This window comes from Leuresthes tenuis, unplaced genomic scaffold (assembly GCF_036924035.1).
Source record: "Leuresthes tenuis unplaced genomic scaffold, fLeuTen1.0.hap1 SCAF_12, whole genome shotgun sequence".
NCBI lineage: Eukaryota > Metazoa > Chordata > Actinopteri > Atheriniformes > Atherinopsidae > Leuresthes > Leuresthes tenuis.
Genome location: NW_027325366.1, coordinates 20529472 through 20546472, shown reverse-complemented (window position 1 = coordinate 20546472; position 17001 = coordinate 20529472). Strand labels below are relative to the sequence as shown.

General features: G+C 43.8%; 2 protein-coding genes across 5 annotated transcripts; both read left to right on the top strand.

Annotated features, from left to right (window-relative positions):
- The first annotated feature begins 289 nt into the window (after window positions 1-289).
- On the top strand, window positions 290-7351 carry LOC140319392 (NADH-ubiquinone oxidoreductase 75 kDa subunit, mitochondrial). Of its 4 annotated transcripts, XM_072397003.1 has the most exons (19): window positions 290-457; window positions 1139-1215; window positions 1638-1738; window positions 1830-1937; window positions 2079-2155; window positions 2248-2329; window positions 2486-2616; window positions 2688-2873; window positions 2974-3108; window positions 3215-3329; window positions 3462-3607; window positions 3701-3829; window positions 3938-4067; window positions 4156-4316; window positions 4401-4555; window positions 4993-5168; window positions 5254-5388; window positions 5544-5616; window positions 6820-7351. In XM_072397003.1, exons 1-19 carry the CDS (start codon window positions 441-443, stop codon window positions 6909-6911), a joined length of 2226 nt encoding a protein of 741 aa, XP_072253104.1. In that variant the 5' UTR covers window positions 290-440; the 3' UTR covers window positions 6912-7351. The 4 variants fall into 4 exon arrangements, with proteins under 4 accessions (XP_072253104.1, XP_072253105.1, XP_072253106.1 ...); XM_072397004.1 differs by lacking the exon at window positions 1139-1215 and having other exon boundaries at window positions 433-457; XM_072397005.1 differs by lacking the exons at window positions 290-457; window positions 1139-1215 and adding an exon at window positions 945-1089.
- Window positions 7352-7559: 208 nt separating this feature from the next.
- Window positions 7560-16549, top strand: ino80da (INO80 complex subunit Da). Its single transcript, XM_072397002.1, has 10 exons — window positions 7560-8068; window positions 9662-9908; window positions 10024-10829; window positions 10969-11065; window positions 11147-11368; window positions 11606-11715; window positions 11868-12001; window positions 12264-12487; window positions 12643-12788; window positions 12883-16549. Exons 2-10 carry the CDS (start codon window positions 9691-9693, stop codon window positions 13923-13925), a joined length of 3000 nt encoding a protein of 999 aa, XP_072253103.1. The 5' UTR covers window positions 7560-8068; window positions 9662-9690; the 3' UTR covers window positions 13926-16549.
- The last annotated feature ends 452 nt before the right edge of the window (window positions 16550-17001 follow it).

The window sequence follows — 17001 nt, the reverse complement described above, 5'->3', positions numbered from 1 at the left end:
GGTTTTAGAAAGAAAGAAAAAGAACATTCTGCACCATAGTTAAATTAGTTTAGACGTAGTCAACAATTTGCCTTTTTTTCTTTTTCTTTTTCTTTTGGTCTCAGAAGCTGCCAAAATGACTGCGGAAAATATCAGAAAAAATATTTGTAGCAGCAGAAAATCCTTTTCATTTACCATCAACTATTTTAGCTCCATCGGTGGCTAAACCTGATGGGTTTCACAGCACATCAAGACAGACTGAAAAAAAAAATGCTTCGGAGGAAATTATCTGCTTTGATAATTCTTAAACAAAAGCTTCAAGTATTGACCCACACTGTAATGCGAAAAATACTTTTTATTTTAAAGTGGCCGCCCGACGTGGATTATGGTACACAGGATTACTTAATCCGTGACGCAGCAGAATAAGAAGACAGTGCGCAATCTGCGTGGCTTGTTGTCTGATGAGAGCGCTGGCAAGGTAAGCAAACGGTCACCGAAAACAAATAAAACTTCCCAACTGTAACGCCAGCATCCGTAAAGGAGTTGCTAAATGCGAATAACGATTTGTTGACATGTCACGTAGCGTTTATGGCGAGGTCACGTCGATCTGACTGCGTGTAGCATGGCATGATAAATCTTATTTAACCTTATTTAACGTCACTGGCGTTAAAACACCTCTTCACATGATTGCGATTGACTTTTTTCTTATTTCTTAGATCACCGTTAGGATGAAAATGCAGCGAGCCAAGCAATATTAACGTTATCGTGGGACAATAAATAAATGTAACGTTTCCTGCAGTTTTGGACCTTTTTTCTTTTTAGCAATATTTTTTCGACGTTTTACAGGCTTTCAGGGCGTCAATTATTCAATAAAACTTTCATAGTTATTTACACCGAACAGTAAAGACGAGTCTTTTTTTTTTTTAATGTGTCCTAGCACAGTTTTTCCACTGCTCCGAGTGTCACGGCCTGGGATTGACCACTTTAGCTAGCTTGCTTCTGTTTTTGTTTTGGTAGCCACACGGAAGCTAATTTGGCTAACGCTCTGGTCACCAACCAGCTCGTAGCATCTTGGGTCTGTGTCGACACATGGGTTAAATCTGTCTGCGGGTAGGGTTTAGACCTCACATATGACATTTCCTTTCTGCATCTCTTCCAGCATGTTGCGTTTGCCTGTTGCGAGTCGCAGTCTCTTCCCAGCAGCTGTTGCGAAAGGAGGCGCTGCATTTAATAATGGTAACAACATGCCACTTCAAACAGATGATTCATTGAGTTTCCCCTTGTGATTGAACGCACAAAGTGTGTTTTGTGTTTATGCATAACGTTCGTTTCGTCTGCCGGGTCCAAGGAGTAATTATTTTAATGCCTCGCACTCTTGTTAATTTGTTCCACTTGGTGGATTAAAGGCCGGATTACAGATCTGCCAATTACCACATTACATGCCAGGCTGTTGTTGGGTCAGTTTAACCAGTGACATACTGTTACCCCCACTTATTACTTTCAGTTACTCTGACTATAACATGGCGTGATGGAAATATTAAATGATATACAAAGTGTGTTTGGAAGAAAGTAGGGGGGGGGGGGGAAACAAAGGAATAATGGCTGAATTCGTAGGGTAAATGTACGTTTAAAAGCATGTTTTTTGTCTATGTCTGAAGTTCGCACCGCATCTACAGCAACAGCAGCTGCCAGTAACCTCCTGGAGGTGTTTGTGGATGGAAAGCCAGTCATGGTGGAGCCAGGGACCACTGTGTTGCAGGTAAGGCAGTATGTTCATGCATTACTATAAGATAATAACATTTCCAGACATCTTGAGTTCCTGATACAAGACTGATTGTACTCTGTCGCAGGTATGCGAGAGGGCAGGCATGCAGATTCCCCGTTTCTGCTACCACGAACGCTTGTCGGTTGCTGGAAACTGTCGGATGTGTCTTGTAGAGATAGAGAAAGTTCCAAAGGTATGTTTTCAGGCGTGCCTGCGTTTGTTTCTTCTCTGGAAAGCTGTGAATTTTCTGCTCGTCGATCGCTTTCTTGCCTGTACTTACAGGTGGGGATGTGCCTGTTTACGATAACCAGCAACTGTTTCGTTTGCCTTCTAGCCGGTGGCAGCCTGTGCTATGCCTGTCATGAAAGGCTGGAACATTTTAACCGACTCTGACAAAACAAGGAAGGCCAGGTAGGCTCAACCCCACAGATGCACCTAAAATCCTTTTACACGAATGCAGCATGAAATGATTTCACTCCCAACTGTGGCTTAATTTTACACAGAGAGGGTGTGATGGAGTTCTTACTGGCTAACCACCCTTTAGATTGTCCAATTTGTGATCAAGGGGGTGAATGTGATCTACAGGTAAATCAAAGCTTATCAGTATCAGTGTAGATGTATTCTTCATAGACTTTAGTGTCTGACATTTTTGTTTATTTTTGTTTATTTATTTATTTTTTGGACTTGAGATATAGCTAAAAGATGAACTACAGAGACCGAGTGTTATTTTTTGTCTTGAAGGACCAGTCCATGCAGTTTGGCAGCGACAGGAGCCGCTTCACAGAGGGCAAAAGGGCCGTGGAAGACAAAAACATCGGCCCTCTCATCAAAACCATCATGACTCGCTGCATTCAATGCACTCGCTGTGTGCGGTGAGTCGGACTTTAACGTTCAAAGTGAATTCAGTTGCATCTCTTACTTACATCTCTTTTTGCTCCTGCAGTTTTGCCGGTGAGATCGCTGGCGTGGAGGACCTTGGCACCACTGGCAGGGGAAATGACCTGCAGATCGGGACATACGTGGAGAAGATGTTCATGTCGGAGTTATCTGGGAATGTTATTGATATATGCCCAGTGGGTGCCCTGACATCTAAACCATACGCTTTCACTGCCCGTCCTTGGGAGACCAGGTTTTTGTATCGCTCCTAAAGTGTTCGTTAACTTTTCGTGGAATCAAAAAAAAAAAAAAAAGAAAAGGCGTATTTACGCTCCCTTGGTCTTTTGCTATAGGAAGACTGAATCCATTGACGTTCTGGATGCTGTGGGAAGCAACATTGTGGTGAGCACGCGTGGCGGTGAGGTGATGAGAATCCTACCTCGTCTAAATGAGGATATAAACGAGGAGTGGATCTCAGACAAAACCAGGTCAGTTTCTTATCACACGGGATTTATGTCATAGGAATAGATTTGTACGGTCCATAAAAAGGTGTTTGCATCAGACCTGAACTTTTTCTGGCTTCCGCTGGGGCAGATTTGCTTACGATGGACTTAAAAGACAGAGACTTACTCAGCCAATGGTGAAAAATGAGACGGGGCAGTTTGTTCCCACATCCTGGGAAGATGTGCTCACCCGAGTAGCTGGAGCAGTAAGTAAATCGTGAGCAAATAGCCTCCAGAGCCTCCATTTTGACACTATAAAAAATAAATAAAAGTTTGAAATAATTTAAAGCCAATGTTTTTGATGCAACTCACCTGTTTGATATATATTTTTTTGACAGTTGCAAGGAGTTAAAGGAAGTGATGTCGCCGCGGTTGCCGGGGGGTTGGTCGACGCAGAGGCTCTTGTTTCCCTGAAAGACTTGCTGAACCGTTTGAATAGCGACAACCTGTGCACTGAGGAGATGTTCCCCGTGGCTGGAGCTGGGTAAGACCAAACAAAGACAGAAAGAGACTGGCTGTATGCACCTAGTTTGATAAATGCAGATGTTGACGTTGTTCGGTTCCTTGGCTTTTCCAGATCTGACCTGCGTTCAAACTATCTTCTAAACACGGGCATCGCTGGCGTTGAAGAAGCTGACCTGCTGCTCCTGGTGGGCACTAACCCGCGCTACGAGGCTCCGCTTTTCAATGCACGCATCAGAAAAAGGTAAAGAGATTGTTTTAAATGCCGTATCCATGGCTGTTTATTAGTGGCAAAGTTGTACATCTAGAGAATGGGGGGGAAATGGTAAATAACTTCTACATATCTGCTCAGTTGGCTGCACAATGAGCTGCATGTGGCTCTGGTCGGAAAGGAAGTGGACCTGAGTTACACATACGACCATCTTGGGGAGTCTGCTAAGATCCTGCAAGAAATTGCTGCGGGAACTCACCCATTTGCTCAGGTAACACTCCGGACAGTTGCGGTTACGACTGTCATCAGTCACCTCGAATGTCTCTCTGTGATTCTGTGGCTTTTATCTCCTCTTCCAGCTCTTGGCTAAAGCGACGCACCCTGTTGTTGTAGTTGGCAGCAGTTGCCTGCAGAGAGAGGACGGGGCTGCGATAATGGCTGCTGTGTCAACAGTTGCTCAGAATGCTCGTGTCAGCAGCGGAGTGGAGGAAAGTTGGAAGATTCTCAACGTGCTTCACAGGTGGTTGTCTGAGAAAGCTTTCAGTAAAACGGCTCGAGGTGGACTTTCGCTGTAATCTGTGTGCTGTTTCGCCTGTGTGAACAGGGTCGCCAGTCAAGTGGCAGCACTTGATCTTGGGTACAAGCCGGGAGTGGAGACTATAAGGAAAAACCCCCCCAAAGTTCTGTTCCTACTTGGGGCAGATGCTGGCTCCATTACTCGTCAAGACCTCCCAAAGGACAGCTTGATAATTTATCAAGGTCAGCTTTTTTTCCTTCGCAGCTTCAGAAGCTTAGTCATTGCATATTTTATTTAAAGTCCTATTTGGCATCTGAGAGAGGCAATTTGACTCCCAAATCACTATCAGCGTGTACAAAAGGGTGACAAATGAAACTCTTGAGTAAATAAGCAAAGAAACCAAATTGAGTCAGATGCTTCAGTAAGTGCACAGAAGGGTCAGTGAATGCTTTCATGAGTATGAAAACTGTGGAGCATATGCTGAATGCTTCACAGTCGTGGTTGAGCTCTAATTAGAGATTGTAGATCAGGTGCTCGACAGTGTCCTCCACCACCTAAGTTAGGGAATATCTGAAGTAGTTCTAATTCCTCCAGGAGAGACATGCAGAGTATACTTTCCTTTATATATTTCTAAACTTTAAACTGCCTTGTTTCAGTGCTATTCTTTGCATCTCCCCAGGTCACCATGGCGATGTGGGTGCACCGATGGCTGATATCATACTTCCAGGAGCTGCATATACTGAAAAATGCGGTACTTATGTGAACACTGAAGGCCGTGCCCAGCAGACTAAGGTTGCCGTGACTCCTCCAGGCATGGCCAGGGAGGACTGGAGGATCATCAGAGCCATATCTGAGGTGAACCACAGCAAAGGGCAAACATGCTATTATTCAACGAAAACCAAGAGAGGCCTTAATGTGTCATTTTTCACACCTTTTTAAGCTCGCCGGAGTGACTCTGCCATATGACACACTGGATGAAGTGCGCAACAGACTGGCGGAGGTTTCCCCAAATCTAGTTCGATACGATGACCTTGAGGAGGCCAACTACTTCAAGCAGGCTAATGAACTGTCTAAGGTTGTCAGTTGGGTTTTTTTATCCATTGTTTTTAGTTGATTACGAAGACACAGCAAATGCAGCTTGCTTGGTTGTTGGCTTGTTTTTTTAATTGGTCCCGGTTTACGTCACGCTGTTCTACTTGACGGTGGTGATGTCTGCCTTATCTGTTTCAGGCAGTGAACCAGGCTGTCCTAACTGAACCTTTAGTTCCTCCACAGCTTACTGTGAAGGACTTTTACATGACAGGTTAGTCATCAATTCTCTGAACTGTTGTACATTTTTTTTTTGCTCTCACTAAACCCAGTAAAATATTACACTGATTCCAAAGTCCCTCCTGGAATCACACCAGTGTATCACGTGCCAATTTTAAACGAAATAGTGTTTTTTAAACGTACGCAAGCCGAATTCTAACATAGTAAATGATCAGACTTGACTGCAATGTGTTTTTATTAGACACTGTTAAGTGAGGCATTTTATCTATAGAAATTAAATAAAGCCGAGCTGTTTCCCCACTGCTGAATTATCCACTGGAAAAAATCTGAGTATTAAGATCTTCTGTGGTCATTAATTTTTTAAGGTCTCCAAATTAAGCACATTTTCCCTCTGTTTAAGTATTTATGTTGATCCACCAACATCACCTACAGTCATTCTGGATGTATTGGAAACTACTGTTAACATAGCAGGCAAGCATTTGTCGACAGAGCCCAAATACTGGAGAAAAACTAAAGTAATTGGAATTTTTAATGGGATCATATTTCTTAATTTAAGATTTAAAAATCCCCCTTTTGTGTTTTCTTATGTTTTTAGAAAATGTTTAACTTGTCTCCCGATCATTGCTGTTGAGCTCATGCTCAAGGTAATACGGGAATAAAAAGCTTGTTTTAAAATACAACTACTGTGATTTAAAAAAATCTCAGTTTTATCCAAAGAAATTATCTAAGAATTTAATTTTGTTATTTTCATAAACACAGATTAAGATTAGGATTAATCATAGCATATTTCAGATTTAAATAGGGTCTACAAACTTGTGCTGAAAGTAGAATAGCCAAGAATCTCCATATAGGGATAACAATTTAATGTAGTTTAATGACTCAGGATTCTTAAGACAACTCTTTGAATTTCACAATAACAGTAAAACAGCATGTATATAGTTAAGATTACATATAAAAGGCTTAATACACCATTTCATATACTTGTGCATAAATGTGATTATTAATTTAAACGTTAGTACAAATACTCACCACACACTTTGCAGAATACGAAGATGAATGTCAGGTGTGATGAATAAAATTATCCTTGGTTTAAAGTTGGTAGTCTGTTCTAACTGTAAAGCACGGGTTTAATTAATTTGTGCAATTTTAGCATCAACTATCCTTTTGTTGTTGGACTGAATAAGCACATTGGTTTGATCCAGCCAATTTTAAATCTGCTCTCAATTCGTACCCACAGATCCCATAAGCAGAGCCTCCCAGACCATGGCAAAATGTGTGAAAGCCGTCGCAGAGGGAGCACAAGCCGTGGACGAGCCAGCCATATGCTAAAGCTCAACGGATAGCCATCACATGCTTTGGAACAATGATACGCACAACTCCTATATTTGCACATTCCTAGAAGCATATTTATTTGCACTTGTAATTTATTGTAACTGATGTTAAATTATAGAGAATACCTCGTCATTTACCTTCATCATGTAACCAACATACCTGCAGGGAGATGCCAGTCCTACTTTCAGAGTACATAGCTCGGTGTAGATTTGCCAAAAATCCAGACATGCACATTCAGGAGCTGAACCTTTTATCATCACATTTTAGTAAGCATGACCAAAGATTTAACAATCTTAATTCGCAGAGAGTAAATTTGGTCTTCCTGTTAAATTTCCAGCGTTCTATGTGTTAAGAGTATATTTTCTTTTAAGTATATAGAAAACATATTTTTTTCAAGTGGAGATAAATGTGAATGTGTCATAAAATATTAAATCAAATTTATGTAGCAACCTTTATTCATTTCTGAAAAGATTTGTTAAAAGTTAGCACTTTATTAAAAGGGAGGGGGAAAAAAAGGTGTTAAAATGAATGGCCTTTGTTGTTTTTTTAGTGATGTCTATTCAACTTTTCCAGCCTGGAGCTCCGTATCTGATTGACACGTGGTCCATCATTAGTGAACAGCGGCAACAGTGTGGCAGCAGGGCAGATAACTCATTCATTTGGACGATGATAGTCGTGGTCCAGGTGGATTTTACACTGTAACACTTTGTTGGACCTCTCGGTCATAACTCATATGTTTAAATGTGAAACGTTAACGACACTGTCCCTCACACAAACTATCATTTGTTGCATACATCGATTTACGTGACACTTCTACACTGTAGAGCTTTTAACAAAGTTGAATTTCCAATATGGTAGGAGAGGTTGTTGTTGTTGAGCGGATTGTTGTCATGTCCCCGCAGTGCCTGTAGTGGTGCTGTGAGGAGTCTGCTGTGGATCCAACAAATATCCTCAGCAGCCTACCTACTGCTTGTAATTTGCTCTGGATAGCCTATATTTACATGTATTCTTACTTCAAGATCGACCGAGCTCGATGAATACCACCGTTACCATCCCATCTGGAGTATCGATGCCCAAATAGCCTAGCTGATTCTAATAGACATTTCGGCCGTCTATCTGGAGCGAATACCTAACGCAGCCCATACCAATTCAAGGTAAGCGAACTCGTATACAACCTCGACCTCGATTTCTGAGCGAGCCGCTGTGCCGGGGCTTCCGTCGGATGTTCGTTTTACTGAAGGCCGCCGTCCCACCGAAGTTGATAGGCCTTTTTATTTGAGCTATGTATTCTACAACTTGTGATGCTACCTAGCTTGCCAGTGACTTGGGTTGATGTAGATAGTTAAGCGGTGTTCACATTTTTAATTCTTGTAGCCTGCTAATGTCACATTATGTAACCATAGTGTCTATAATTCATATCGATTATTGCGGAGGCCTTGGGAAACAGGCCTGAAGCCTCGTATGTGTACCCTTTGTTTGAAAGTATATGACCATAAATATATAATTTCCATATCCCACAATAGGTCATTTCTAGGACCAGAGAACTACTAGACACACTTTATGATTATGCTTGTATTTTTCTAAATAAAAGTAAACTGGAAATAGACCTTTATAGTGTTACCATTTGCTTATGTTTCCGTTTCCTGGTTAGCTACCGCCTACTAATTTGTGTTTTTAGCTTCGTGAGCTAACTAGCAAATTTGACTTTTCACGTTCAGGACATGCTAGTAAATGCATATCCAACAGAAAAATGGGCAAAGTTGTGTCTTTTAAATTGGGACACGGTTGTATTTCAAACATACACTTGTTTTCAATTTTAAATAAAGTTTCACGGCTGTTAATCGTTCTCAAGCTAATGTAGCAGGCTAGCTGCCCGTATAGAAATGATAGTTTACGCTAACTGTTTGCTGCCAGTCCGGTTCTTCTCGTATCATTTAAAGTTTTTAAGGCTTAGTAATGCTGATCTACAGAGCACTCATCCAACCTGTTATTGTGTGTCCAATGTGTGCTGCAGATGTCAGAGTTGTAATGTTCGCCACACTAACTTGATAAAGCAAAAGTTTTATGCATCAGCTACGCTATGGTTAAAATGACTGTGTCATGTGTATCCTGTGGCATCGCACGCTCAATATGAAGCGTTACCTGCTTTACCTTAAAGGAGCGATCAAGGTTTTTGTTTAGTCAAGAAAGGTGACTCTTAGTTTAGGTGTGTGTTTACTATCCTTGAGATGATGCCCCAAAACTAGCAAGTTTCAGTCTTCTGAATTTGTTTAGCAAGATAGTTGTGATGCAGTACAGCTTTACAATCTTCATACTATCTGAAGTGTGAAAGGGTGGAGAGGAACTCTGGAAGAGAGTCGTATTTCTTCTTTAGCCTCTTGATACATCAAATTAGAGGGTGGTAAAGCAAGTAGACAATGTTCAGAGGATTTTTTTTTTTTTATTGGATAGACTTTAGCATCTTGGTCTCCATTTAGAGTTGACTATCTACACAGTACACTCCACGTAAAACAGTAAATAAACCAGTGTCTTAAAAAGTTGTGTAACTTTTTTTGGTGAAATTTGATAATACCTACTATTTACTCTTACAAAATGTCAGATATTTGCCAAGGACTAAATAAATAAATCACTTTGTCGTAGAAAACGTGACTTTTGCCCTGCTTTTGCTAACTTTTGCCCAGTGCATGAATGGTGAATGTTTTAGAGGTGTAATTCTTTGTTTTCTTTCCCTGCCTTTATCCTATCAGCTGATGTTGTCAAGGACAAGAGTCACGTGATGTATGAAGGCAAACACATACACTTCTCAGAGGTGGACAATAAGCCGTTGTGCTCGTATAGTCCAAAGCTGTGCAAGCAGCGCAGACTTAATGGCTATGCGTTCTGTATCCGGCATGTTCTGGAGGATAAGACAGCTCCCTTCAAGCAATGTGAATATGTGGCAAAGTATAACAGCCAGCGATGTACCAACCCTATCCCCAAGTCTGAGGACCGCAGGTGTGTATTAGTGTGTGCTTGTATGGCAGATCTCACTTAGTTGAACGGCATATATAACAGTACTGTGGTTGCTCACTATGCTGGTGTGTGGGGGGGGGTGTTTGCGTTTCTCCAGATACTGCAACAGCCACCTGCAGGTTCTCGGCTTCATCCCCAAGAAGGAACGGAAAAAGAAGCACGATGCATTGGAGGAAATGCGCCCTCGGGCTCACCTGGAGTCAGTGGCTCTGAATATAACTGTGCCCTCTTTAGCTCTGAAAGCTCCCAATGGTATAAATGAACTTCCACCATCTCCCCCCTGCGCACGCCTGTTACCCCTCCCTGATGGGGAACTCCTGGACCCTTTTGCCTTCTACGAGGATGACACAGATGGGGAGGAGGTGAGCACCCCTCGGAAGGGCAATGCCATCAAGAAGAAACTACAGAGTCGGCTTATACTAAACCAGAAACTCTGCAGCGACACAGAACTCTTCCAGCCACCTTCTGAGCACTTTACACCCTCCCCTGTTGCCCGTGTCCACCCGTCATCGCCGCTCAACACACTTCTCCCACGGCAGCAGCCAGGTCTTTTCCAGCAGTCGCAGCACTCCACCTCCTTCACCTTCCCAGGACAGCAGCAGGGTTTATTATGCAATCCACCACCACCTCAGACGGTCAACTTTCTGCCTCCAGGGATGCCTGCGAATGCGGCGCCCAGTCCAGGGCAACATTCTGGACCATCGCTCAGCAGGAAAATGCCTTTCACTGCTACTCCATTGCCTGTCAGTTGCAAGGACAGTGGCAGTACCAATCAGCGGCATGTGGTCGTCATGCGTCCCGCGGCCTTCTCGCCTTCTGCCAGCTGCCTGGCCAGGTTGCAACACCTTGTGCAGCTCTGTGCCAAGAGACATCGGGAGCACGGAGACCTCTTTCCTCACCTAGGTGACTCATTTTATGTTTTAATACAAGTTTTCCCACTGAATAAATTCCCAAGCACTTTTGAAGGCTCATGCGATGATAGTGTTTAGGTTCATGTGAGCCTAATGAGATCAATGAGCCACCCTAACACGCTCCTTTTCAGGTTTGGACTGGTCGGAGGACAGTGCTGATGAAGATGACGAAGAAGAGGAGGCAGAGAGATTAGCTCCTTTTCAGAGTTCATGGAGGCCGCATAATGGGTTTGTATCTAAATAGTTGAAAGCAATAGTACGGCGTTTTAAATTTGTCGTTACGCTGACCTTCCCGTGTTTCCCGTGTAGGCTGGACGACAGCGGCTCCTCGCGGCGGACACGACTACTTAGGCTGTGCTCCTACCTCCAGGAGAAATACAAGCACATGTGCAGGCAGGAGAGGGCGAGTATCCGCCAGAAGAGATACCGTTATGCCTTCCGCAAAGCCTTGGTGCACGCTGCCAGCAACAACCCCAGCTGTGCAGGGCAGCTGATCCAGGAGTTGAGTGGTGCCTCTCGCAGCTCCTCATGGTAAACTCACAGCGATCATACAATTCAAGTTTGTGTATCATATGAGTGGCACAAGAAAGTAAATTTATGAAGCCACCTCCAGTATTCCATGTCTGCGTAACCGGAAAAGGGTGTTGCTTCTGGTACTGGGATGCTGGCCCTCTGAATTTTGCTTTTCTTAATGTCGCTTTCAAATGAGCGCGACATAATGTGAGGTATTGTCCGTTTGCTCAGTCCTGCATCTATTTTTCCTTGCAGTGCGGCTCCAGCGAGGCCGCAGAGCACAGATCCGGGGACATGCACTGGCAGCACAAAGGGCCAGGCCTGCAACAACAGAGCTCTGCCCTTCACTCGACACTGCTTTCAGCGTATCCTTTGCATCACAGTAATATGAAATATTGAATTGGCCTCTATACGCTCAGAGTAATGGCTTTGATTCTGTTATCAACTTCAAAATAATTCTTTTCATAAGTCGGTGCTTTTTATCCGGTATGTCTTTTTCCTTCACTGCCCACCGTAGACATTCTGTTGAATCGCTCCCAGCAGCTTTTTGCTAGTTGCACAGCCAAATTTGCAGACGGTCAGCAGTGTTCCATCCCCGTGTTTGACATCACACACCAGACACCCCTCTGTGAAGAGCATGCCAAAAAGATGGTGAGTTCAGAGTCTAATGGAAAACTTGGAGCATTTTGAAAAATAGGCTTATTTGCTCTTGGCGGAGAGATGGATGAGGAGATTGATAGCACTCTTGTGTCAGTATGCAAAGTATGCAGCTTCTACCTGCAACTTCTTAGCTTAGTATAGATGGTGGAGAAAAAAAGAGAGAAAACGACCACTTGAGCTGGGCTCAGGAATAAAATCGACAAGAGAAAAAAATATCCGCTTTCCAACACCTTCATACTTTACTTGTTTTCAGGATAATTTCCTGCGTGGGGATGGAAATCGAAGGGTGCAGCACCAGCAGCAGCAGCAGCGAAAGCCACGTAAAAAGACCAAACCGCCGGCTCTCACCAAAAAACACAAAAAGAAGAGGAGGAGAGGGCCGCGGAGGCCACAGAAACCCATCCCCCCGGCGGTGCCGCAGGGGAACCTGGGAATGCCCTCTACCAGCCTGGCGTTGCCCTCACAGGCCAGCATCAGGTGAGTTAAAACTGTTAACTGCTGAGTTGAGAATTCAGCGGGTGGAGATCCGGTGTCGGAACACCCTCATTGTCACGTTTAAGCAGCTGCTTTACTGCAGTGGTAAGTGGAATTATTTGCGTTAAAGCGGTTGTTGTATTTTGTGCTGGTGGCAGGAGCCCTTCAACTCCAGACCTGAGTACGGATGAGCTTCCTGACGATATCACCAATGACATGGCAGACATTCCAAATGACCTGGAGGATTTCTCTGATGTGTTACCCAGACTACCTGATGACCTGCAGGACTTTGACTTATTTGAAGGTTGTTTTATAGCTCATCACTTTGCCTTTAATGCACACACAAATAAGTGCCCATAATGTGCGATGGCTGCTGAACTTTGCAAATGTTTTTACAGGTAAGAATGGGGAGCTACTGCCAACCACGGAGGAGGCTGAGGAGCTGGTACGTGCACTGCAGGCTATGGGGTCCTACCCGGACTCGTTGGTGTGCCTGACTTCCATAGCGGACCTGGCCCCTGCTGAAGGAGTGGACCACAGAGCCATGGCGGTGTTTCCTGGACCAGTCCAGCAAGGAGGCATGGGGGCCCTGCTCAACAGCCGCATCCCTACAGAGAACTTCACAAGCCTCGAGCTGGCGGACAATCTACTGCAGTCCACTGGGGATCACTTTCCCCCCTCACCACCATCTCAGCCCAACAGCCAGCCCCCAGCATCGTGCTCCAACATAACCTCTTCTTCTTCTTCTTCTTCTTCTGCAGTACCCCCCTCCACCACCTCCCTGCTCACTCAGACCTCCATAACGGAGCGAACGTTTTCTCGGACACACGCATCCCACATTCTGGCAAAGTCGGACGCGCCCACGTCATCTCCCCAAGGTAGCCACTACAGCAGCGAGCACGTGCCATCCCCATACAGCGACCACATATCTTCTCCCCATGCCAGCTCCTTTCAGACAGACGCCCCTCTCCTCCTGGATGTCCCTCTCAGCGGGCTACCGGGGCCCCCGCGCTCGACGTGGAACAACATCCCTCTCCCCCTCGCCGACCCCACTCAGTTTGGCAATCTCATAAGATCAGAAAGTCATCTCATATCCACGTCCCTGTCCACTCCCCCCGCCACCACCCACTCTGTGACGTTGCAGCCCATGGCTGCTCTCTCAGCAATGCCACAGAGCGCCATGACTGGTTTAACGACTCCCCCCGTCCCCTCCTCCTCGCTCCCATCCACCTCACACGATCTGTTGACCTCCACACAGCCCAAGCAACAGCTCCCTCAGTTCAGCGCGGCCTTCGGCCATCAACTGGCCTCCCACAGTGGCATCCCGAAAGACGTGCAGCCCAGCCACAGCTCCACAGCGCCCCCTGCTGGCTTCTCAATAGTTAGTGCCACCGCTGCAAGTGCCAACAGCGCCACACCCCCCTTCACGCAAAGTAAATGAGAGCAGGCGGCGTGCAGCGGCTGCATGGCGGTCTGTGGACTCACAGTCACTTTCGATCTCGCAGACTGGCTTCTGATCAACCACCCCTGTTCATCTGCTCTGTGTGTGCAATGTGGTATTGGTGCACTATTTGATAATGAATTTGCACAACCTCAGATTTTCTTTGATATTCTGCAGTTGTTTTTTTTTCTTTTTTTTTTTCTCTCCCCCCCTTTTACCAGGCGATGTCTGAGATTTAAAGTCGGTGTGAGTCCACTCGTCTTGATGCCTTGTGGTTCCGTCAGCGGGAGGCTGCAGCCCGATGTTGCGATGAAATAAACGGGTGAAAATTGGCAGAAGGACCTTTAGCAGATATTATCTGTGTAACAGTGCTCAGAATTCATAGAAGCCTCAATCAGTGATCAGCTTTGTCTGCTTAAGCAGTTTAAGTCCTGTCTTAAAGTGATCAGCAGTACCCTGCCTTGCTCAGACGGCCATTGCATTTTCTTCTTCTTTTCTTTTTTTAAAGCTTTCCCACCTGTTTGATACACTGTCTGTCACCCTCTGAAAAACAAGACTGCACATTGTGACATTTTTTGTGACCCTTTACGTTTCAAGATATTTAACTGTTATCATGATATAGAATCTTAGGCAGATTTCACAAATGAATTTACCAAAATAATTTTAAACAGCTGTTTTTATATTGTGTATATTGTATATTCGCTGATTTATTGGTTTGCTCAGACGTCAAAATCTCTGACCTCACCATTGGTTGTGGCACTCTGAGTGGCCTAGTAGACACTTGAAAGTAAATCTAGTTTCTTAAAGCAATAAACACATTAACATAACATTAGCATTGTGAGGTATTTTTATTGATTGGTGTCATTACGTGTAGCTTCACTTACTGAAAACCAGCTGGATCCTATTTTGGCCTCTACGACTTACGAACTCCAGATTTTTACAACCGTTTCACTCAGGCCAACTTCCTCTCTCTCACGAGTGGACTTTCTAGGCTAATAAATGAGCTTAAGTGTCACAGTAAGGACGGTGGTGGCGCAGTGCAGGGACTTTAAAGTGTCTACTCTCAAAGGTGCTCTCTGGTCCACACACACAATGGTCTTTAGTGGCTTGCATGTCTCGGAATACAAAAGTTCAGTTTCAGACCACCTAGAGAAGGCTTCGGCATTGGAAACATATATATACATATATATATATATATATATATAATAAGAAATGTGTACCATGATGGTATGAATTGGTGTATTTTGCACGTCTGAAGTAAAGCACTGTCTGTTTTACTCACTTCTAAAGTGATTTTAAGCTCCATGATGCAAACCCGGGGTCTGGTAATAGTTTTAGGAAACGAGGGCCCGCACCCCGCCTGTTCGCTCACACAGCAGTACAACCATGGCTTCTTATAGTAGACAGATTATCAGACATCGTTGAATATTAAGTATATAGAATAGAAAAGTCTCTATCTTGGGGTTTGTTGGTGAATTATTGAGTAGCAATGGATTGAAATTATTTGCAATGTATTCAGTGGAACCCGTGTCTTGTGGAATGAATCGCTCGTTGTTGATGGCTATCAAAATGGTTGCTCTTTGTTCGGGGGATCAATGTCTGTTTCGTGTGCTGTCGTTTTTGTCCTTGATATTCGTAATGGAGAACATTTTTTGATAGCTATTGACCTCCAGGAAGAAATCTGATATTGTATGGGGGCAGCGACCTTTTGTATGAGAGCCTATAATATAAGATTAATGGTCACTGGCTTGGTTCTTGGACGAAACATTAGATTATATGCATCATCTTCCAGAGAATTACAGAACGGCATGCTCATTTCAACACAGATTTGCACAGGAGTGGATGAGGCCGGTGGCGTTTCACGTGTCCCATTTCTGACTTGCCTTTTTTCTTTTTTTTTTTTTTTCCCCTTTTAATTTTTTTTTTTTTGCTTGGATGCTCATTACATGAACAGCTGCCATCATTTCCAGCTCTGAGCCTGCACCAGACCCCCCCCCCCCCCCCCTCCCCTCATCCTCCCTTTCCAGCTGTGAGAAGGCCCAGTTCTATCTCTCCCTTCCAAAGAGAAAAAAAAAAAACCAACACATTCTGAAAGTGTAAACCTGTAGCTCCGCCAGAGGCCACTGGGCTTTTACAGCGACGCGGTAAACCGAGAAAAGACGAAAGAAAGAAGAATTAAAAGAAAAAAAAGAGAAAATAAAATCGAGGTTGGTTGAAAGCGTCAGTTTGAAATAAGGCAATACTGCTGTAACCACATAGCATGAGATTAGCCACCGCACCAGTTTGCTCTCTCGACAACCGTGTAGAACAAAACTTACAGGGCTCGTAGCCACTGCTTGAATTCAGAGATGGCTGACAAATTCCTATACTCATTGAATGTACTGTATTACTGTTTTCAAAGATAGGATGAGCTAATCTAGTCACCTTTTGTTATTGGTCCTCGTTTGGTTTGTCTAAGGTATTTTTTGTATACAAAAGTTTACATTTTTATGTATATTTTTCTTGTGTACAAATGATGTAATATGTGTACAAACACTGTATGTAATATCTGTATATAGTGTGAGAAATTTGATCTTTTGTTTTTGGATGTATAAATAAAACTTGCTGTGAGGTATTTGCTGACAGATGTTCATGTGGTTCTTAACCAGAGCATCTAAATGCGATGAAGTGAGACGTTTCACCCGTAGCACTGTATGTTTTCAGCTGTTTTCTCAGTCGTGATAAAACCAAAAAAATCTTAAGATGCTGTAGTTTTTTGGATTTATGTAGTTTCAAGTTGCATAGAAAATAATTTCAACTGCACTTTTGCTACACATTAAATACAACACAACCCACTTGGAATATACCGCTGGCATGGAGAATACATCAGCCAGTCATCCAAATAAGGAATAACGACTCTGTTTTTAGTTGTGACATTGTGTAAAGTGTATAAATAAATAAAATATAGTGGTTTAAGTGATATATTTAACTGTAAACAGAACCAAGTCACCATCCTGTGGGCCAAAGAGCAACACTGTCCGGCTGATCCGTGTCAGCTGCAGCAACAGAAATCCTGAATCACACGCACAGCTTGTGG